A 23,188-nucleotide genomic window follows, 5' to 3' on the forward strand; every position below is an offset into this window, starting at 1 on the left:
TATTGATTTTTGACAACAAGGCCCGGAAAGTTTCAGCAACTTGTTTGAGCACACAAAAGCAGAAAGTGGAAGAGATGAATAATGAACTCAGACACTCTGCTTCTAGAGCCAGTGCACTTAACTTCAAACCATACTGAGTTTACTTGGCAAAAGGCATATTAAGAATTTAACTAAAATGTATCATGACATTTTCTACAATAAAGGTAGGGAGAATTTTTAGTTAGTTTGCCCTGAGGGAAAAAACTTAATCTTTCTGGGGTTTCTGGGTGGATCAATGGGTTAAGCATCTGCCTTCAGCTCAGGTCTTAATCCCAGGAGTTTGGGATCAAGATTCCCCAGGATCCTGGGATCTAGCCCTGCATCAGGATCCCTGATCATCAGGTAGCCTGCTTCTTCCTCTCCCTCTACCTATTGCTGCCCCTGCTTGTGTTCTCTGTCTCTCTCTGTCAAATACATAAATAAAATTTTAAGCAAAATAAAAGAAAAGAAACTTAATCTTTCTGATAAAGTAGGGGAGTTTAAATAAGACCTATATCTTGAAGGATAATTAAACTCTTCCCAGGTAAAAAAGAGGATGAGTCAGAGAGAAATATTTTGAGCAAAACATAAAGATATGGAGAGACCTATTATTTGAGAGTTTTCTGTTTTTTTTTTAAGATTTATTTATTTATTTTTTTTTTTGGAGGAGTGGGCAGAGAGAGAGAGAGAGAGAGAGAGAAGCAGACTCCCTGCTGAATGCAGAGCCCCCGAGACCATGACCTGAACCAAAATCAAGAGCTGGATGCTTAATCAACTAAGCCACTCAAGCACCCCAAAGATCTATTATTTCAATGAAGGTGGGAGTCTTCATGAACTGGCAATGAGTTCAAGGGATATATAAGAATGAGAAATAGCAGAAAGAATTTCATTAAGCTTTGCTTTGCTATCCTGGTGCTTCCATGGGTCTGACATATCAATTCTGTTTGTTTTTTAACTTTTAGGAGGATAACTATGATCTCAATGTGAAGGGTGTGTTGGGCATAGTAATTAAAAGCTAATGCCTTGAAAATGTCAGTGGCAACTGTTGAAATAGCCCAACTGGGAAATGATAAAACCTTGAACAATCATGTTTTAGTAGAGTCTAAGGAAGAGGAATGGGGAGAAGCAGCCCCAATATTTACCTCTAAGAATCTCTTATACTAAATAGAAGGAAATTACAGAGAAAAGAAAGAAGACACAAATAATACTTTACAAGTAACAAATCACAAAAAGAGAACATCAATTCAATGAAATTCAGGATATTATTTATTGACTCTGGAGTAATTTCCATTTTGTATAAGCAAAGAAGTGAAGGAAAGAGTCATATTTTTAAAGAGAAAATACTCATATTTTTTCCAATAAAATACTTGTATCATTTTTAATAATTTTATTTTTAATTATCACTAGTAGCATAATCACTTTTATTAAATTGAGTTTTTATTTTATTTTATTTTATTTTACATTTTTTTTTTTTTTTACTTTTTTAGTTGGAGTTCAATTTGCCAACATATAGCATAACACCCAGTGCTCATCCCATATCAAGTGCCCCCCTCAGTGCCCGTCACCCAGTCACCCCCCCCCCCCCCGCCTACCTCCCTTTCTACCACCACTTGTTCATTTCCCAGAGTTAGGAGTCTCTCATGTTCTGTCTCCCTCCCTGATATTTCCCACTCATTTTTTCTCCTTTTCCCTTTATTCCTTTTCACTATTATTTATATTCCCCAAATGAATGAGACCATATAATGTTTGTCCTTCTCGGATTGACTTACTTCACTCAGCATAATACCCTCCAGTTCCATCCACGTTGAAGCAAATGGTGGGTATTTGTCGTTTCTAATGGCTGACTAATATTCCATTGTATACATAGACCACATCTTCTTTATCCATTCATCTTTCGATGGACACCGAGGCTCCTTCCACAGTTTGGCTATTGTGGAAATTGAGTTATTTTAATAATAGATTCCCTTCTTTAGCAAGGACATAATATCTGAAAACCAGCATAGCTGAGTCTAGCTCAGTGGGCTTGTTCCTAAACTCTGGGAAAATTCCCAAGTATGTAGCATCAAGCATAATGTTGTTTCTATTTTCAGGACACTCTGTGATGAAGGTAAAGAGAATATTTTTAAAGATAATTAGTGTTAGTCCAGGTAACAAAATAGCATGGACAAGTCATTCTTTGTGGAGACACAATATTCCATGAGCGATACAATGTTTAAACTTCTGTGGTCTTGATTATTGCAATATTGAACTTTTCCACATTTCTGTTTGACAACTTGTCCTATGTGTCCATTCTTGTGAATAAAACATAATTATTTGTTGTATTAAAAGGACACCAGCCCTGTTATATTGCCTCTTCTGTAGAATATTGACAGTGATCATTAATTTTTCTTTTTTTTAAGATTTATTTATTTATTTATTCAGAGAGAGAGAGAGAGAGAGAGGCAGAGACACAGGCAGAGGGAGAAGCAGGCTCCGTGAAGGGAGCTGGACATGGGACTCGATTCTAGGTCTCCAGGATCACACCTCAAGCTGCAGGCGGCGCTAAACTGCTGCGCCACTGGGGCTGCCCATGATCATTAATTTTTCAATTGCAGATACTTCATATGGAATTTTCTGAGGTTCCATGGGTTTCTTCATGTTTTTAATCACTCCCTATGTGAAAAGAAACTGCTAGCCTCAGTTACAACACAGAAGATCAGTAGCAGCAAGAAGGATAATGGAAAAAAATGGAAAAAAAAAAAAAAGAAGCAGAATGGAATCTTTTTCCAATCAACAAGGTTTGAGTAAGTTCCCTTCAATCCAGGTGTGCACAAAATATCTCATGCCCTCTAGTTTCATTACAGTTAGGGAATTTCTATTATATGTGGTCACTCTTCCCCACCAAAATATCTGATATCAGAGGGAGGGATGATTTTCATGTCAGTTACAAAAATGGAATCAATTATTTCCATACTTCCTATTATGATAGATATCATCTTTGCAAACAATTTCAGGATAATCAAGTGACTTTTACCTTTAGAGAACTAAGGACATGGTCTCGAATTTTTTTGGTCCTAATACCATAAACAATGGGATTAAGGAAAGGTGGTACCAGGAGGTACATATTGGCAATAAAGATATGAATTTGGGGAGCCACATTGTGGCCAAAGCGGTGAGTGAGGAAGGTAAAGACAGCTGTAGAGTAGAAAACAAGGATGACACAGACATGGGAGCCACAGGTGCCTAGAGCTTTAAAACTTGCTTCCCGTGATGGAAGGCGAAAGACTGCACGGAGGATTAGGACATAAGAGACAGCGATGAAAAAGCCATCACAGGAACCAATGACAGAGGCCACACTGAGGCTGTAACGTTTGGTAGCTCCTGTGTCCACACACGCCAGCTTCACCACAGCCATGAACTCACAGTAGGTGTGGGCAATGATTCGTGTTCTGCAGTAGGGCAGCTGTTTGAGCAGGATGGGATGTGGGGAAAAGAAGGCCACTCCCCGGAGTACCACAGAAGCTCCCATTTTGGCAATGCGAGCATGGGTGAGAATCGTGGTATGGCGCAGTGGATGACAAATGGCCACATAACGGTCAAAGGCCATGGCTAGGAAAAAGCCCGATTCCATCGCAGTAAAGCTATGAATGAAGAACATTTGAGCCAGGCAGGCATCAAAGGCAATGTCATGGGCTCCAAGCCAGAAGAGACAGAGCATGCGGGGCAGCGTGGATGTGGAGAGGACCAGGTCGGTGATGGAGAGCATGCAGAGAAAGAAGAACATAGGCTCATGGAGACTTCGCTCTGCCCTCACCACAGCCAGGATGGTCACATTCCCCACCACAGCCACCACGTACATGGAGCAGAAGGGGATCCCAATCCATACATGCAGGTGCTCTAGTCCTGGGATGCCCATCAGCAAGAAGGTGTCTGGAGATGTTTGAGATTTATTGGCTAGTCCCATTGTGCTATTGCTCTCTGTCTTTTATGGAAGTAATCCTCCTTTTTAGGGCAAAAGTTTTCTGGCAAGTTCATCACAACCAAATCTGGCAACAAATGAAAAGCAAATCTAGAAGACCCCAAAACATCACATTAGAAAACACCAAGGTTGTAATTTAGAGGAAAAAAAAAAAAAAAAAAGCTTAGTGACATTGGGCAAAGCTATGCAACCCAACACAAAGCACTTATTTTCAAACAAGTCATGAATTCCACAAATTTGTTCCAAAGAAAACATCGAAAACCCAACTTTGAAACATCTCTGTGCAAGAAAATTCAATATCACCTGAATTTCCCATCTGACTCACTCATAGGGCCAGATTAGCAATGTCAGGTATTATAGGGAAAACAGATCTTAGAATTCATCTATGCCAACTTCCTTCTTAACGTGATCCTGAAATATATTTTTCTAGCTGATGTCTGAGTTTTTCTCAAGTATAGTTACTCATTTATCAGGCAGTCAATTCCATGTTTTTCTAGTCCTGTCATAGAAGCTGCCTTCCCACTGGAGCGTTACAGACTCACTTGTCTTCTGCATAGTTTTCAAGAAGTCTGGGGTTTAACACTCATGCCTCCTGTAGGTTCTCTGTTCTGTATGCATTGTATCCTATTCTGAACTTTTATCATTTGTATTTGAACATACCAGTCATTACAGAGATCCATGCACTTGGTATCTCTTTTGATTTATACACTATTAGTGTGATTTCAGTTTGTATCATTTTTTAATGTGAAGTATGGAAGAAATGTAATACTTTGTTGATCCTAACAAGAAAAAGGCATTATCTTGGAATCCTTATAAATGTTTATTTTTGTTGGGAGGGCAATGCAAACTAAATACTGTTTTGCCCATTTTACTAATTAGGAAATAGAAGCCCAGAGTGTTAACAGTGCAATGGCATAACGGAAGGAGTGCCAAGACACCAGAATTTTGACACAACTCAGCATGAGTGACAAGTTCACACTATTTTCACAATATTACACTCAATATTTCTTGTCACAGATGTTAAAGTCATCAACTATAACCTACTAATATTTTTCATGATTTTAACTCAAATTTCTCAAGATGATTTTAGACAAGTGACTAAAAAATTAGCCCCTTCATTTAAACTTGATAATCTGTATTGTATTATTACAGATAACACTTTAAAATAATCATTATAGTGCATTTCTTTTATTATTATTAAGCATTTATCTACATACATACATCTACATAGAAACAACTGAAGTATAATTTTGATGTAAGTAAAGTCCAATAATGAGACATTTATTGAGATTTCCACAAAATACCTAGATATCAGAGTTAGGACAAGAGAAATATCCTTGCTCTTTGGTAGATCTTTTTACTGCTTTGCACTTCCATGATTGTAAGACAGGACTCCAGGTATAGAGAGATAGGGCAACTAATGAAAAGTGGACTTCAATTTAATTACTGCTTCATCTGAGGGCTTGAAGATCTTGATTACTTACATTTCCACTTCCCAAGAAATATATAAAGCTAGGCACATTCTCTACTGGACCCTAACACTTTTTCAACTAAAAATTCATTGAGAGAAGACCTAGATATCTGTACTCACATATGCCTAAACAGGTGAACAAGCAGTGTCTTGTACATCTAAGTTTTCTCTTGTGTTGTCATAAGTTATGGTATACTATAGCCAGAGATGCAGATACACAGGACTCTTTAATTTTTTGAATACAACATAAAGATTCCTTCAAGCTTACCACATTAATGCTCAAATAAGTGCTTTCAAATATGCATGGATATATTTAAATAAACTTATATTTTAAAGCACAAACAAAATGCTATTATACCTACTAAAACACACCCTGCATTTTTTTCTGAGAATTATTAGGCTAGAAATCAAAATCTAAGTACACAGAAATGTCAGCTCTCTTCTTTTAAAAAAATCCACTAGGAGAAAATTTTATGTCCCACAAAGTTTTACTGTGGAAGTCTTTCTATACTTTGTGCTCTCTCTTATCTGTGCAGATTAACTAGTGTGAGGATTAAGTACACCAAATATTACAGTAGTTAATGTGACTAAGAGGATGTAAAGGTCTGTAGTGTTTCGAAAATAAAGGATATATAGAGAAAAGTTAGTTATGGCTTGTTTTTGCCCAGTTGATCACTTCAATAAACAGACTGTTTTAACCTTACCCCAAAATATTTTTCCTCCCACAAGAGTTGCCATGACTGATCAATGTCTAATGTTGAGTGAGTGGACACTGGCTGTTCTTTGCTCACAACTGTCTCTGACCTCAAAGCCTGGTCCTGTTCAATCAGGTTTTAATGCTATTTTAATTTTAATTTGGAATATCTATGATCTTATGCTCCCTATACTTTAGAGCTAATGAATAGTAACTGTATTTATATCATCTATGGAGGAAAAAAAGTCCATTCCTCCTTCTAAGTATATCACATGTCTATGATTCTTATTTTATTCTTTATTCTTAACTTAAATAACCTTATTCTTAATTTTACTAAGTGTATTAAAGAGGTAAACATTACCTTTTCAAGGATTTCATAATTCTATAAATGCAGATGTTTGAATGTAGCCCTCTCCTCTCTTTCTCTGCCCTGTATCTCTATCTTTGGCTCATTCAAATTGAAAGCTGAGAGTCATCCAAAGAGTCAGCTTCTATAGGGAGTAGATTCTAGGAGAGAAGTGTGCTCAGTGAACATGAGCTGGAATTACATCCAACTCTAAATCCTACTGGATTAAAGGTGTAGATTACAGGGAAATCAGTGGTCCTCTGGGATACAGGGCCTTTTCCCAAATTACAAGACCAAAATTACTTTTAGGTATACCAATTACTATTTACTATCCCTTAGGATAATAAAAAAGAACATTATTATTTCCCAAAGGTCTGCTGAGTGCTTTGACATGGAATATATTTGTAGAATTTATTAGGAAAAATATTATAAAACCACAGAACTAAGGAAAAGTATTATGTTTATGCCCTGAGAGATCATCATTTTCTAGAACCTAGACTTTGTGCATAAAAATTCCTTCTCCCACTGATCTCCAAAACAGCTTCTGGAAACAGAAAATAATCACTAAACATATAAGGAAACAGAGAGACTGAGACATTAAATAATTTCTGTAAAAATTTATAGTCAATGAAGAGTAACATCAGGATCTGAATCTAGACATCTCTGGCTCCATGTTTCATTCACTTAACTACTATATCACCAAGATTTGAAAATAAAGTATGCCTGAATTAAGATCTATATTATCTCTTATAGAAAATAGTAAATGCAATGTCCAAAGTGCCTTTGCAAAGTGCCAAAAGCAAATGCCTTTCTAATTTGGTCCCTGTTAGCCTTTTGGTATCATCTTGTGCTAAAGAACTCACCTTTGAATTTCCTTGAGTCTCAGCCAAACTAGACTTTATTTTTCATGTTTCCTTTAAGATTCTCTTTCAAAGTTTTTGTTTCTGCCTCTAAAGTTTTCTCCATCTCTCTCTCCATGCTTTCTCATTTCCTACTCATTTTAAGGTTCCCCAGGAGTATCACTAGACTTATTTTTTTAAAAATAAAGTTATGTTTAAGCGTTTCATTTCTATTGCATCTTGTATTCTTCCACTCTCTTATTTGTCATATTAGTAAATATCTATTAAATGACTATGATGCTACTCTAGGTGTTTATTATATAGTCATGCAGGTCATAATCTGTATAACCTTAGGGACATTGATCTCATAAAGATGATATGAATGATCCCTCTGGACTTACAGAATGGAAACTATATCTTATTTTGTACCATTGATATATTAAAATGTTGTTGAATGGTTGAATGAATGAAAGGAAAGAATAAATCATTTAAAATACCCTAGAAGGGACGCCTGGGTGGTTCAGTGGTTGAGCTTCTGTCTTTGGCCCAGGTCATGTCTCCCATAGGGTTCCCCCCAGGAAGCCTGCTTCTCCCTCTGCCTATGTCTTTGCCTCTCTCTGTGTCTCTCACGATTAAAAAAAAAAAAAAATTAAATTAAAAATCTTAAAAAAAATAAGAACTGTGAAACACTGTACTATGTGATTCTGGAATAATGTGAAGTGTGCTCATCAGGTTATTACTGAAACATGTTCACTGATAATATATTGATGTATCAAATAATAATGAGAATGTCATCTGTAAGACAAATAATGCTTCACTTCGGAAATCTGCAGTTTAAAAAGTTCTGACAAAAATAAAATAAAATAAAAAAAGTTCTTACATTTCTCTTCTAAAATATTGATGTGAATAAGAATTATAAACTCCTATGTAGCACAGGAATGTTAAAATAGTAACATTTTTACTAATTTGCACTGAAAATAAGGATATCCACTTATGCTGAGTATCAAGGATACTATTCATGAGAACAAAATGGCAGGTTCCAGAACAATGAATACTTTTAGATTCATGTATGGAATCTAAAAAAAAAAAAAAAAGCTGACTTAATAGAAATAGAAAATACAATGGTGGCTTCCAGAAGCAGAGGGGAAGGGAAAATCAGGTGCAGTAGGTCAAATTGTACAAAGTTTCAGCTAAGAAGAATAAGTTCTGAGGATCTAATGTACAGCATGGTGACTATAGTTAATAATATGTTTAATAATATAGTTAATAATATGGCATTATAGGCTTGAAACTTACTGAGAGTAGATCTTAAGATCTACTCAAGATCACTACATATACACACATTAATTATGTGAGGTGTTGGATGTGTTAGTTATCTTCATCTTGTTAAACATTGCATAATGTATACATGTACCAAATCATGTTAACACTTTAAATATATACAATTATATTTGCCAATTACTCCTCAATAAAGTTAAATAAAATGAAAGTAGAGAATGGTAGTTACCAGGGGCCGAGGGAAAAGGAAAATGGAGAGATGTTGGTCAAGGGGTAAAAAATTTCAGTTATGCAAAATGAATACATTGTGAGATCTACTATATAGCACGATGGCTATGGATAACAATACTGTACTGTACTCTTGAGATCTGCTGAAAGGATAGATCCTAAGTATTCTCACCACATACAAAAGAAAGGTAAATATGTGAAGTGATGGAAATGCTAATTAGCTGCTTGTAGCAATTATTTCACAATATACATGTACATCAAATCACCAAGCTGTACATTTTAAATACATAAAATTAAAAAGAGCACATCATTTTAAGCATGGTCATACATAATAAACAAAGATATACTATGAAACATTAAAAGTGAAATTTTTTAAATGGCAAGTCCCACGTATGGGACCTATTTAACATTTGTGACCAAAGAAACACCTTAGAACTCACACTTCCAAAATAATTTTGGATAAATTTGAACAGATACCAATGAATATCTGTACTGAGTTAAGTGCTAATTATGATCTGAAAAATAATATATTACTATCCTTAAAAAGTTTATATAGTATTAGGTTTCCCCCTTCATATACTTCAACATCTCTGCATGATCTTTTTACTACTTTTGTACAGTATATATTAAATCTTATTTATAATTATAGTCTTTGACATTGAAAGTAATTGTTTAGATGCTTGATTTGCTTTTGCCATTTTGATTTTATATTTTAAGTTGTCAGTTAAATTTTCTTTTCTATATTTATTATTTTTATTATTCCACATTACTCTTTACTTAATAACTATATTTCTAATATTTGTTAGTAGTTCCCATGAAAATTAAAGCATACTGATGGCTAATCCTGAATTTGAATTAACTTCAGAAGTAGGTAGGGGTGCCTGGGTGGCTCAGTCTTTTAGGCTTCTGACTCTTAATTTCAGCTCAGATCATAATCTCTGGGTTGTGAGACTGAGCCCTGCATAAGGCTCACAACGGGAGTGGAGCCTGCTTAAGATTCCCTTGCCGGGGCAGCCCCAGTGAGGCAGCGGTTTAGCGCCACCTGCAGCCTGGGGCATGATCTTGGAGACCCTGGGTCGAGTCCCACGTTGGGCTCTCTGTGTGGAGCCTGCTTCTCCCTCTGCCCGTGTCTCTGCTTCTCTCTCTCTGTCTCTATGAATAAATAAAATTAAAAAAAAAAACAAGGTATAAAGATTCTCTTTGCCCCTATAGGCTCTGAGAACAAAAACTTAAGAAGAGAAGTAATTTTTTTAAAGATTTTATTTATTTCCCATGAGACACACACACACACACACACACACACACACACACACACACACACAGATGAAGAGACACAGGCAGTGTGTGGTCTCGATACCGAGACCCCAGGATCATACCCTAGGCCGAAGGCAGCACTAAACCGCTGAGCCACCCGGGTTGCCCAGAAGAGAAGTAATTCACCAAAAAAAAAAAAAAAAAAAAAAAAGAAAAATAGAATTTTTTCCTCCCAGTTACTCCTAGTTACTTTTATTACTAAAGTTGGAATTTCCTTGATTTTGTTTGATGAATACATTAAATCATTTCACAAAGGGAGGGCTTCAGACTAGTTTGCATACTACAGTTGGGACAAAGATTCTTCAAAAAAGACAAAGGCTAATTTAGAATCTTTTCTCAGAGGTTAGGATGACATTGAAATTTTAAAAAAGGTTTTTAAAGTCTTTAAATAAAGATTCGCAAAATACCCATTATGTTTTTTTTTCAGAATAGTATTTTGACTTCTTTTTTATTTTGTTGCTTAATTTTTAATATAAAATATTTCAATTGTATATTCACAAAATATAGTCATTATCATTGTAAAAATATTAAAATAATCTATATCATGTAAGGCCATTATAATACCACATGAAAGATTTCCCTTTGAAGTTAAGACTCTATTTTTAAAAAGTTACTTTGCGAAGAGTATTCCAATAGAATGGAAATTTGTTGGTAGATTTTCAGCTGATCACCATAATTTTCTTTCTGGTTTTTTTCCTTTATTTTATAATTCTTCTCCAAACTAAAAATATTCAAAGGATACATTATTCCTAAAGCAAAACATTTCCTAAGTCTGTAGCAAAAACTGAAATATAAAGCTATACAGTAATTGCACAAATAAGTTTTCCTAAAAATTAATAAAACCAAAGACTACAATAAGTAAAGTCTCAATCATGTCCCCAGTCTCTTTATAATGGAAATTCACCACAGAATATTCTTTCCCTTCCCCTTTATGTATTCACTGTGTTCTGTTCACAAATTCCTCTTTTTCTGTGATCCTTTCTCCCGTTGATTACACAATGAAATTCAGATATGGTGACAATTCATACTCATGGTTGCTAATTTTGATTCAAAAACACATTAATTATTAGAAATGTTTCCTAAATACAAAACTTAACCACTGTGTTATTTGGAAAGCAATTGATTGACACAAATATTATAAATTTAAAACTTAGGATTCTAAGATTAAAAATATCCTCTAAGTTTACTTAGAACATGATTACATGATCTGTGAAATTGTGATCAACTTTAAGGGAAGTGGATGTAGGACTTTTGGTATAATGGATCCAATCAATTTATTGCCATATTATGAAGCCCAGTCTAAGCATCACAACAGCTCTCCTATAACGTATGTCATGGACACATTTCTTAGGCCAGCCTCCAGGGAAGTTCCTGAGACTACCATCCTTACAGAATTTTTCACCTACTGAAATAATCCTTCCTACATTTCTATTGGAACCAAGTTATTACTACACCCAAGTAAAACAGTAATGCTTGGGACTTGTACTCCTCTCCATGCACCTGGTTATTTCCAGTTATTTCCTTTTCTTGGATGAAATACACTCAGGTCTCAGAGAGCTAAAAGAATAGCTAGATGCCTGATTACTTGTTTTTCTGTGGGTAAAAGGGTTATAAGGTGGCAGGAATAGATAATACCTCATGAGAATATGTGGCAACTGACACAGGACTTCTGATGACAGATCCCCTCCAGGGGCTTCTGATCCTTTTAGTTTGGTGTCCTGGCCATGAGATATATCTGATACAACAAAATCTAGGCTTAGTAACCACAGGGAAAGAATCTCTGTGCATCAGATTCATGAAAATAAGTATTTCAGGCACATGCATAAACAAGCATATACAGAAGCTGTGGATATGGTCATGGACAATAATGATTGGACAAATCTATTCTGAATCCCTATTACAAGACTTGCTAACCTATATACATACTAAATGCAATAGTCTAAAGGTGTTAAAATTGTAACTTGAGTCATTGATGTCCTACTGACAGGAATAAGACAAGTACTCCTATTGTATAAACTACATTTTCCCAACAGTGCACTTTCAAGATAGAAAGGGGGAGCCTTTTTGGGGAAGGGGTGAAAATTTCTTATACTATGATTTTGGGTTGGGTTACCTGGGTCATACATTTGTTCAAGCTCACTTAACTGTCCTTTTAAGGTCTGCGAATTTCACTGTATTTTATTGCACCTTAAAAATGTATTCATACATTACAAATGCAATACTCTAAAATGTGTTAAAAATTTAACAATCATTGGTGTCTTAATGACAAATGGAACACACATTATCTGAGAGGATAAAGAAAATATTGTAAAAGGGCACATTTGGTAATTAACGTAGCACGACAGCTATAAACTAAGAATATCTCAGGCAAATGTAGGTAAATGGGCATGGAGAAAAAAATTCAGCATTTTTCAGATTTTCTATTTTCTTCATCATACAATTGCTTCTTGAGTGAATTTACTCATAATAGACCAGACCATCATCACCACTTATATGTTGAAGACATGTGAATATTTACTTAACTAAGATATTCTCCCTTAGGACATATACAATTCAGTATTCTATGTGAATCTCAAACCTACCATGTTCAAATTGAATTTATTAGTATAGCCCTCAAATTGATCCCAATTCTGAATCCCTTATGTCAAGGGAATCATGCTAAATATACCTAATTTTCCAAAATAGAAACATTTATACTCTACTTATAGTTAGTATTGGTGAATGCAGAGATATCAGTCTTTGTGTTTAGCTATGGTTGTAAGTTCCTAGGATTAATAAGCAAGGAGTGAGGAAAAGTTTCACAGTGCAAATATCAAACATCCTTTATCAGATGGCTGCCAGGAAAAGAAACACCTCCTAGTTCTTAAACTCATAGTGGTTAAACTAGTGAAATATGAGGAAAATGAAGAAAAAAGAAGCTAGTCTTAGGTATTGGGGCAATAAAGAGGGGGAAAACGTTACTTTGTTAAGAGATTTCATATTTTGTGTCTTAGTACTGGGTTCAAAGTCAACTCATCAATGAGGAAGATCCAATGCACATAGCAGCCTGGTGGTCTGATAATTTTAACTACTAACTATCAAATTTGAAATACTCTACTTTAGCAGTCAGTTGAATCCAGGATATTGTTTTATGAAGCATATTTTTGTCTATCAAAATTGCTCTAGAAATCATATAAGCTCTACCAATATAAAATCATATAATATCTACCAATATGAATGTTGGCACCTTCACACAAATACACGTTTATGGATTTAATTCTTATTTGTATGTTTTTGTTTTCCTTAACTAGGTGATCATTTCCTCTTAATTACATTTTAAGTCTCTGTGTATTATTAGTCTATTCATTATCTTGGCTCAATATTCTTTCAAACTGACTATTAAATTCAGCATATAGATCTCAGGGAACTCTTCCTTTCTTTTATAAGTATCTACATAGTTTTTTTTCTCCTTCTACTCATTTATTCTCTATTATAGTGCCCTCTGAAAGATACATACTCAGAATAAAATGAACAAATTCACCAATTTTTACTAAATGGGAAAGATAAAATAATCTGTTGAGTTAGTATTCTTAGAAATTCTAGACATCTGGTAAATAATAACTTTTAGGTGGTAAATGGAATTCAGCGTGTGGGAATGAGAACAGTTAATTATTTTCCTACATCATCTCTTTGTATTGCTATATATCTTGAACCACTTCTTTTATTGATCCAACTGATATCAGGCAACATTGACCTTTAGCACTCTAAGAACATGCTCCCGTATCTTCTTGGTCCTTACTCCATACACAATGGGGTTGAGAAAAGGGGGCACCAAAAGGTACATATTTGCAATAAAAATATGGATGTGTGCAGGCACATTCTTCCCAAAACGGTGAGTGAAAATGGAAAAACCAGCTGTGGAATAGAACACAAGAATAACACAGACATGTGATCCACATGTGCCCAAAGCCTTAAAGCCAGCTTCTCGGGATGGCAGGCTGAACACAGAGTGGAGAATGAAGGCATAGGATACAACAGTGAGAATGGCATCACACGAGCCAATGATAGAAGCCACACTGAGGCTATAACGAGTGGTGGCTCCTGTGTCTACACATGCCAGCTTCACTACAGCCATGAACTCACAGTAGGTGTGGGCAATGATTCGTGTTCTGCAGTAGGGCAGCTGTTTGAGGAGGATGGGATGTGGGGAAAAGAAGGCCACTCCCCGAATCACCACAATAATACCCATTATGGTGATGCGAGCATGGGTGAGAATTGTGGTATGGTGCAGTGGATGACAAATGGCCACGTAACGGTCAAAGGCCATGGCCAGGAAAAAGCCCGATTCCATGGTAGTAAAGCTATGAATGAAGAACATTTGAGCTAGGCAGGCATCGAAGGCAATGTCATGGGCTCCAAGCCAGAAGAGACAGAGCATGCGGGGCAGCGTGGATGTGGAGAGGACCAGGTCGGTGATGGAGAGCATGCAGAGAAAGAAGAACATAGGCTCATGGAGACTTCGCTCTGCCCTCACCACAGCCAGGATGGTCACATTCCCCACCACAGCCACCACGTACATGGAGCAGAAGGGGATCCCAATCCATACATGCAGGTGCTCTAGTCCTGGGATGCCCATCAGCAAGAAGGTGACAGGAAAGGGACGAGAGGTGTTGAGAGGAGGCATAATGTTGTTTCCCTTTGCTGTTTGTCACTACTTCCGAAGATGAAGCTGCTATGACAGATTATCAAACCAGGTGCTCAAAATGTGGAGATTCAGTTCAAGAAGATCCTTATGTTTAAAACAATTCCAATTCATAATCAGGTGTATTTAAATTCACTAGGACCAGAATAATCAAATTTGTAACATCATATAAAATACTGTGCTTGAAAATACAGAAGACTAATTCATATATCATTTCATATTTTCACAGGGGCATATAAGTTTCTGTAACCGTTCATTTCCATAAAAGAGTCCTTGTCTATTCAATCGTACTTAATTCAACAACTGTTCAGTAAGCTGTTGTGGTATGACAAAACACAGTCCAGGCACTGAGAGTAAAGTAAGGCACAGATCAGATCCTCTCCTGGAGGTTACACTCCATGAGGAAAACATCAGAATATGATAGACAATGAGTGATATGTGTGGGTGATGAGAATGCCATATTCAAGTTGATATCTGAATGACTGAGCTCAAGCCTACAGAGCCTGAGATATTACACATTCTGGGAATGAAAATTGCAAGAAAAACTGTTCTGAAACAGGAACACAAAGAAACAGACAAAAATGCACATGTTTGGGGAACTTATATGACAAAGGAGAAAGTAGTAGGAGTTGAAGCACAATTTCTCTACATTAATAGCTTCTTCATATTTTCCCTTTTCTTCTGCCTGTTTTAGAAAAACATCAGATGTATAAACAACAGTCTTGAGAATATTCTAAAATTCTCTGCTTTATTTTCTTTTTTTAAAATATTTTATTTATTTTATTCATGAGAGACACAGAGAAAGAGAGAGGCAGAGACACAGGCAGAGGGAGAAGCAGGGTCTGTACAGGGAGCCCGATGTGGGACTCAATACCGGGACTCCAGGATCAAGCCCTGCGTCAAAGGTGGATGCTAAACCCCTGAGCCACCCAGGGATCCCCTCTGCTTTGTTTTCTTAAGAACTTTCTGCAAAAGATCTAATTTTGCATCGATTGTATGTTGTACATAACCTGACTTGGTATGTTTTCATCTACTGCTCACTGTAGTTCTCCTTATCATTTATTACTGTGCTTATTTTTCCTTTCTCCTCCTTCCTATTAGTTCCTGTCTGAAAATTATATCTCTCACATAGTTATTCTTTTACAAGTGTCAAATTCAGTTTCAAATATGATAAGTGCAGTTAATATTTAAACTGTATATTTATGACTAATGATAAGTTAGACTCTACAAAAAAGTATACTTCAGATTCCCCAAGGTGAATAATGCAGAATATTACTCCTCAGAATGTAGAAGTGCCTCCCAAAGCCATTTTGGGTTTTAACTTCTTTGGGTTGCTTCCATAACAGTGGTAACCAGAGACTGTTTTTGGGTTGCAAGACTTGCAATTTTCCTCTTTAATTTCTCAGTCAGTATTTCCCTTCAGTAAGTATAAATGAGCAAGCAGAAACCTTGTGACACTTTCATAGAGTTATTGGAGGGATTCTTTTAGGCAGAAGATTGTACAACCCACACACTATGTGATGTAGGGGGTAGAAATAAATGATCCCTTCTCCTGATTTAAGAGGAAGAAAGTTACAATCCAGCCACTCAAGCTTTCAGAGTTACTTATTAAATTTGGACAACTAAAAACTTGGAGGATTTCATGTAGTAAGAGTGTGACATCACTTGGAATATTTCTAAATGGTAACATGATATGTACATCTTTGGGATTGCTTCTTAAATAAGAATAATGTATTTCATACCTTCCAGATCTCATTTGTCACACTCCATATGTGACTAACATGAAGCATAGTATATGTCACCTTTTTTCCTGTTGTTTTTTTTTCTATCATGTACCCTTTAAATAGAAATATTATATGTTCTTCCAAAACATATATTGATAAGGATCACACACACACACACACACACACACAGAAACAACATATTTCTTAATCTTAAAGTCATTCATTACCTTCCTATACTCAGTGTTTCAGACTTAAGCACTATAGAGATGGACCCTTCTGGTGCTCCCTCATTTATTCATCCAGAAAACCACATTCTGATACATGCAGAGCAGTCATTTACTGGCTTGTTAAATTGGTCAAAAGATGTCCAAAATATCAAGTACTGAATAAAGGATAGTACCTTTATACTTTTCACAGTTCCACGGGAAAAAAATGTGCCTCCATGACAGAGAAGCCATGGGGACATCCCCAGATAAAGGGATGAGTGAGGAGACAGGGGCTGGGAGGATTAAAGAAGAGAATGACTCTTAGATTGCTGCAAATTGTTTGCTTGTAGAGAAACCCTCCTTTACTCGTCTTCTGTTCTCCCCCATCTCCCATGGAGGCACTGACACTGAGTAGTACTGACATCAACTCTTAAAGAGGAAATCTGTTTTTCCTATGTTTCAAACAGATCCTCATAAATACAGTATGTACTCATAAAAAGCATACATGGTTATCCTTTCATAAGCTTACCAGAACCATGAAAACACACTTAAACTCTCCAAATATCCCTAACTGAAGGACTGTTTCCTAGGCTTCAACACTTCCTAACCCCGTGTTTTCCTCTTGTGAAAAACTCTTGAACGGTACAGATATAGATTTTTGAATTATTTATCTGATGAGCAGATTGTAAAGAAGTAATTTGTAAGGCAGTGGATTATCATGAGTGGGAATGAATTCAATAGAAATGATAGCAATGCACTGTTTTGCGACTCAGGATAAGTTTCATTTAGTGTGGAATCTGAACAACATATGACATCTGGTCTTGGGAATCTATCTCATCTATATAAGTGATATAGATGAGATGGAATGGTATATATATATATATATATATATATATATATATATATATATATAAAATCACAAAGTTCCTTTAGGAAGGGCAATCATGACATAATGAATTTAAATCTTTTGTAGTCTGGGCTCAAAGAGTTCAGATTAGGTAAGATTCTGTGGGTGAAAAATACACACATATATACATACATTGTATAGCCTACAGGAAATTTTATAATCCAGTGTTTAGATCACTGGCTTTAACTTATTAGGTGTTCAATATACATGTAGAAAGCATAAATACAATACAGAACATTGGAAAGGAAAACTGCACAGAAGGATATACACATTGGTTTCAAAAAATACTTTTTCTCGAGAAGCATACATGATTTGATCACTATGATGACATCCTCTTGAAAATACCAACCTGGGGGATTTACCCCAAAGATTCAGATGCAATGAAACACCGGGACAACTGCTCCCCAATGTTTCTAGCAGCAGTGTCCACAATAGCCAAACTGTGGCAGGAGCCTCGGTGTCCATCCAAAGATGAATGGATAAAGAAGCTGTGGTCTATGTATACAATGGAATATTACTCAGCCATTAGAAATGACAAATACCCACCATTTGCTTCGAAGTGGATGGAAATGGAGGGTATTATGCTGAGTGAAGTAAGTCAATCGGAGAAGGACAAACATTATATGGTCTCATTCATTTGGGAAATATAAATAATAGTGAAAGGGAATAGAAGGGAAGGGAGAAGAAATGGGTAGGAAATATCAGAAAGGGAGACAGAACATAAAGACTCCCAACTCTGGGAAACGAACTAGGGGTGGTGGAAGGGGAGGAGGGTGGGGGGTGGGGGTGAGTGGGTGATGGGCACTGAGGGGGACACTTGATGGGATGAGCACTGGGTGTTATTCTCTATGTTGGTAAATTGAACACCAATAAAAATTATTTTATTAAAAAAATACCAACCTGTATGTAAATCCAGATGTCACAATGTATCCATATTTTTGTTACCTATACTGTATTCCTTCAGGTAAGTCATGTAATATAAAAATAATTTCAAGAGAGATAATCTTCATTCCTATGATATCCTTAAAAAAGATCTCTGCCTCCTAAAATCTGGCTCTTTAACTATTTCATCCCATTGAGAATACAAAATGTTTACTTCCTTAGCTTAAAGATTTATTTCTCCTTCATTGAATCTATGATTCAGAAAATAAAAAGGTGGTATTTGGAGGAGTCCTCATGTCCTAAAAAATTTACTGAGATCACTCAGGCTAGCCTTTTCTCTACCCTTCTCTACACTGATACTATACTAATTAGCTCATACAAGAAATTGATTCAGAACTAACAAGCAATCCAAAGATGTAGCTTCTATATGTAGCAGCTTCCACTTAATATTCTCAGAGGATAAGCAAGAACAGCATTAAAAAAAATAGCATTTGACACAAACTGGTCCCTATAGAGTCATTGCCAGATGGGAGAATGGTTTGTATACTTGGTAACAGGCCTCGTATTTTGCCTGTGAATATCCTCAGGTGTTAATTCCAGATGTAGCCATCCTTCAATAATACAATACCTTTAATTTAATCTGTCAACCACTTAATGGGACCTGAAATCCTGAAGAAGACTAAAAGGGCCAATAATATATTCTTTACTCCTCTGATTAACTGAATTTAATTCCAACCAAAAACAAGTAATAATGGTTTCATTTCCTTTGGATGTATGACCAAAAGTAGAATTGCTGGATCACATTGTAGTTTTGCTTTGTGTTTTCATTTTTGAGGACCCCATACTGGGTTCCACCATGGCTGTACTAACACTCCCACCAACAGCATATAAGGGTTCTCTAGTCTCTACATTATATCCAACACATATCTCTTGTATTTTTGATACCAGTCATCCTAGGTGTGTGAGGTGATATCTTTCTATGGTTTTGCTTTGCATTCCTCAAGGAGGAGTGAAGTTCAGCACCTTTTCATATACATGTTGGACATTTTCATGCCTTCTTTTGAGAAATGTCTCTTCAAGTCCTTTGCCCATTTTGTGATGGGGTTATTCGGAGTTTTTTTGGCTACTAAGTAGTATGAATTCCTCAAATACTTTAGATATTGGCCCCTAACGAACTACCTGGCTTGCAATCCATCCTCCTACTCTTTTTGCTTTGTCGAGTGTTTCTTTTGCTGTGCAGAAGCTTTTTAGTTTGATGCAATTCCACTCATATACTTTTGTTTTTGTTACCTATGCTATGATGTTATATATCTGAAAAATCATTACTTAGACCAATGGCAAGAAGATTTTTCCCAGTGTTTTCGTCAAGGACTTTTATGTTTTCAGGTGTTTCTTTTGAGCCTTCCATTTTGAGTTCTTTTTTGTGAGTGATGTGAGATGAGGATATAATTGCATTCTTCTGCATGTGGATATCCAGTTTTCCCAACACCATTTATTTATTGGAGAGGCTACTGTCTCTCCATTGTTTTAGCATCCTTGTAGAAGACCAGCTGATTATAGATGGATAGATTTACTTCAGGGTTGTGTATTCAGGTTTTATGGATCTATTTCTCTGCTTCTATTCCAGTATCATACTGTTTTGATTACTGTAGCTTTGTAATATATTTTGAAGCCAGGACGTGTGATGCCGTCAGCTTTGTTCTTGATCAATATAGTTTTCACTATTAGAGGTCCTTTGTGGTTCAGTGTAAGTTTAGTGGTTTTTTTTTCTATTTCTGTAATAATGCCATTGAGATTTTGATAAGGATCACAATGAATCTATAGATCACTTTGGATAGCACAGAAATCTTAACAATATAAATTCCTCCACTCAAGAAATATGATTTATTTCCAATCATCTTTAATTTCCTTCACCAGCATTTTATAATTTTCAGTGTACCAGTCTATTATGTCTTTGGTCAAGTTTACTCATGTATTTTATTCTGCTGCTGTTTTGAATGGGATTGTTTTCTTAGTTTCTTTTCCAGATAGTTCATTATCTGTATATCAAAACACAACTAGCTTATGTGTATTAATTTGGTACTGTGCAACTATATTTATTAGGTCTAACAATTACCATTAATAAATTGAAAAACTTAAAGCTATTCACTGGTAAAACTTAAAACTCTTTACTAATAATAGTAAAACTATCACTAGTAAAAACTAGTAGTGATGGAGTCTGGGATTTACTCTTGTTACGTTCATCTTCAGTTGACTTTCCATCAGATGTACTAAGCATTGTAGTAGAAAGCTCCAACCCACCTACATTGCCCCATATTATTGTTGTTTGTTCCCCTCAATGCCTAAGTTTTTTAGTGAGAACTCATTTCACATCTTCTAAAAACAGAGATAAATGGCTAATATTACATTATATACTGAAGTCAAAGTATTCAGATATACATATATGCATTTGTTTATGTATATGCAAATCTATCTGTATATATCCACTCAGTATTTAGTTAATATACATGCTTCCCAACTTGAAAACAAAGGTTTTGTAATCAATTTTGAAATAAGCAATTTTCCAACTATGTAGAGAAAAGAGATGTAGTTATAGGAGCCTTAAGTGTCTGGCCCACAACAAAAAGCTCACTACCCCAGGTACGCTACTTCATTAAAAGAGCTTATCTGAATTATAGGTTTGACAACAGAGATCAAGTCTTTTAACAGCATGAAACACCTATTTGTGTCCACAGAGCATGGTTGAACATGGTGGCTCCTTCCTCATGACAGCTCTCTGTATCCGGTAAAAGAGATCTCTGTTTAAAGTGACACCAGTACAGGCATAGATAATAGTTATGCACAGGGCAGCCCTGGTGGCTAAGTGGTTTAGCGCTGTCTTCAGCCCAGGGACTGATCCTGGAGACCCAGGATCGAGTCCCACGTCAGGCTTCCTGCGTGGAGCCTGCTTCTCCCTCTGCCTGTGTCTCTGCCTCTGTGTGTGTGTGTGTGTGTGTCTCATGAATAAATAAAACATCTTAAAAATAGTTATGGACAATGTATACATTCATCTGGTGACTCAGAAATCTAGGGAGCATTGCATAGACAATATGGAGGAGGTAAGCAGTGAGAAGGCAAAATATCCACAGAAACATCAAGAAATAAAAGGAGGATTCTGGGATCCCTGGGTGGCGCAGCGGTTTGGTGCCTGCCTTTGGCCCAGGGCGCGATCCTGGAGACCCGGGATCGAATCCCACGTCAGGCTCCCGGTGCATGGAGCCTGCTTCTCCCTCTGCCTGTGTCTCTGCCTCTCTCTCTCTCTGTAACTATCATAAATAAATAAAAATTAAAAAAAAAATAAAAAAAATATTAAAAAAAATAAATAAAAAAAATAAAAGGAGGATTCTATTGCATCTTATTGATACAGTAGATTCAAGGAAATGTTCCATTATTTCTTGCTTAAATGATACCAAACACTTTTAACTCTTAACTCTCAATTCCTTCCTAAAACATTTCCTCTCAAATCCATACACATATTTAAATATTTTAGTGTTTAAAATATGATGTGGATTATTGTGCGAGATACATTTAGACAAGCAGGTTTGTGTATACATATGTGTATGCACATATTTACATTTGAATGTAATCTATACTTACATTTTTACATATGTATAGGTGTGCATATACACACATACTTGCTTCTTTATCTCCCACAATATTCCACATCATGTTCTGAACCATAATAATATTTAATGTGTACAGATACCCACAACCATTGTCTCAAGACTCTTCCTTTGCCAAATCCATCTCTCTGCTTGAAACTCCATTATTTTCAAATTATGGAATAACCCTCAAATGCAATGTAAGAACAGGTAAAAGTAATCTGTGGTAATAAAAAAACAAGAAATAGTTGCTTGGAGGGAAGAGAGACTTAGGAAAATGACTGGAAGTTGGCATGAGGGAACTCTGAGGTACTGAAAATTTTCTGTATCTTATGTTGGGTAATGGTTACCCAGTAGCATACACATGTTAAATCTCAGTGAAAAGAATAATTAAGACTCATCCTTTGATGTACATTTGGGTTGTCAGGGCTGTAAATTATTATACAAGTCTTATTGCGGACTTATCTGTTTCTTTTTAGTAAATACCAAGTAGTAAAACTGATTTTTGTGGAGATGTGTATTTCTTTGCAACAACAACAACAACAAAAATCAAGTAGAAAGAAGGAAGATTAAGACATATTAATATAGGACCTGAACAGGAAAAAACATGGATATAAACTGTTATTTCAAGAACCAAGTTATAAAATATAATAAGGAAAGTCTAAAGTATTTCTCTGCTAAAGTTTGCATTCTCTTGATGAGAATTTCACATTTATATATGCATATTGAAGAAAGGGGGGTACTCCAAAAAGAACAGACAACTGATTGAGAACCTTTGAGAAAACTGAGTTAGACAGACATAAAAAGAGAGAGAAAGAAGGAAAAAAAGAAAGAATTGAAAGACAAGACCTATGTCAAAGAATGAAGTGGGAAATAATCAGAGTGGTGTAGAGAAAAGAAAGTGAGATAAGGAGGTAGCAAAAGGGAGAGATGTCAGCCCTTAGAATAAATTCCTGAGGAAACCGGGAAGAAGAAAAAACGGGAAAAATCAATGAAAGATA

The 23,188-nt window shown here is 36.0% G+C and overlaps 2 protein-coding genes across 2 annotated transcripts; both read right to left on the reverse strand.

Moving 5' to 3' along the window:
- Positions 1-3,016: 3,016 nt before the first annotated feature.
- Positions 3,017-3,961, reverse strand: LOC112667868 (olfactory receptor 52D1-like). Its single transcript, XM_025459925.1, has one exon. It carries the CDS (start codon positions 3,959-3,961, stop codon positions 3,017-3,019), a length of 945 nt encoding a protein of 314 aa, XP_025315710.1.
- A 9,903-nt stretch (positions 3,962-13,864) lies between these two features.
- LOC112667869 (olfactory receptor 52D1-like) lies at positions 13,865-14,809 on the reverse strand. Its single transcript, XM_025459926.3, has one exon. It carries the CDS (start codon positions 14,807-14,809, stop codon positions 13,865-13,867), a length of 945 nt encoding a protein of 314 aa, XP_025315711.1.
- Between the last annotated feature and the right edge of the window lie 8,379 nt (positions 14,810-23,188).

The sequence above is a fragment of the Canis lupus genome, chromosome 21 (assembly GCF_003254725.2).
Source record: "Canis lupus dingo isolate Sandy chromosome 21, ASM325472v2, whole genome shotgun sequence".
In the NCBI taxonomy this organism is placed as follows: Eukaryota; Metazoa; Chordata; class Mammalia; order Carnivora; family Canidae; genus Canis; species Canis lupus.

Excerpts from the sequence above, each read along its gene's own strand:
- LOC112667868 (XM_025459925.1), bottom strand. The coding sequence starts at position 3,961 with ATGGGACTAGCCAATAAATCTCAAACATCTCCAGACACCTTCTTGCTG.
- LOC112667869 (XM_025459926.3), bottom strand. The coding sequence starts at position 14,809 with ATGCCTCCTCTCAACACCTCTCGTCCCTTTCCTGTCACCTTCTTGCTG.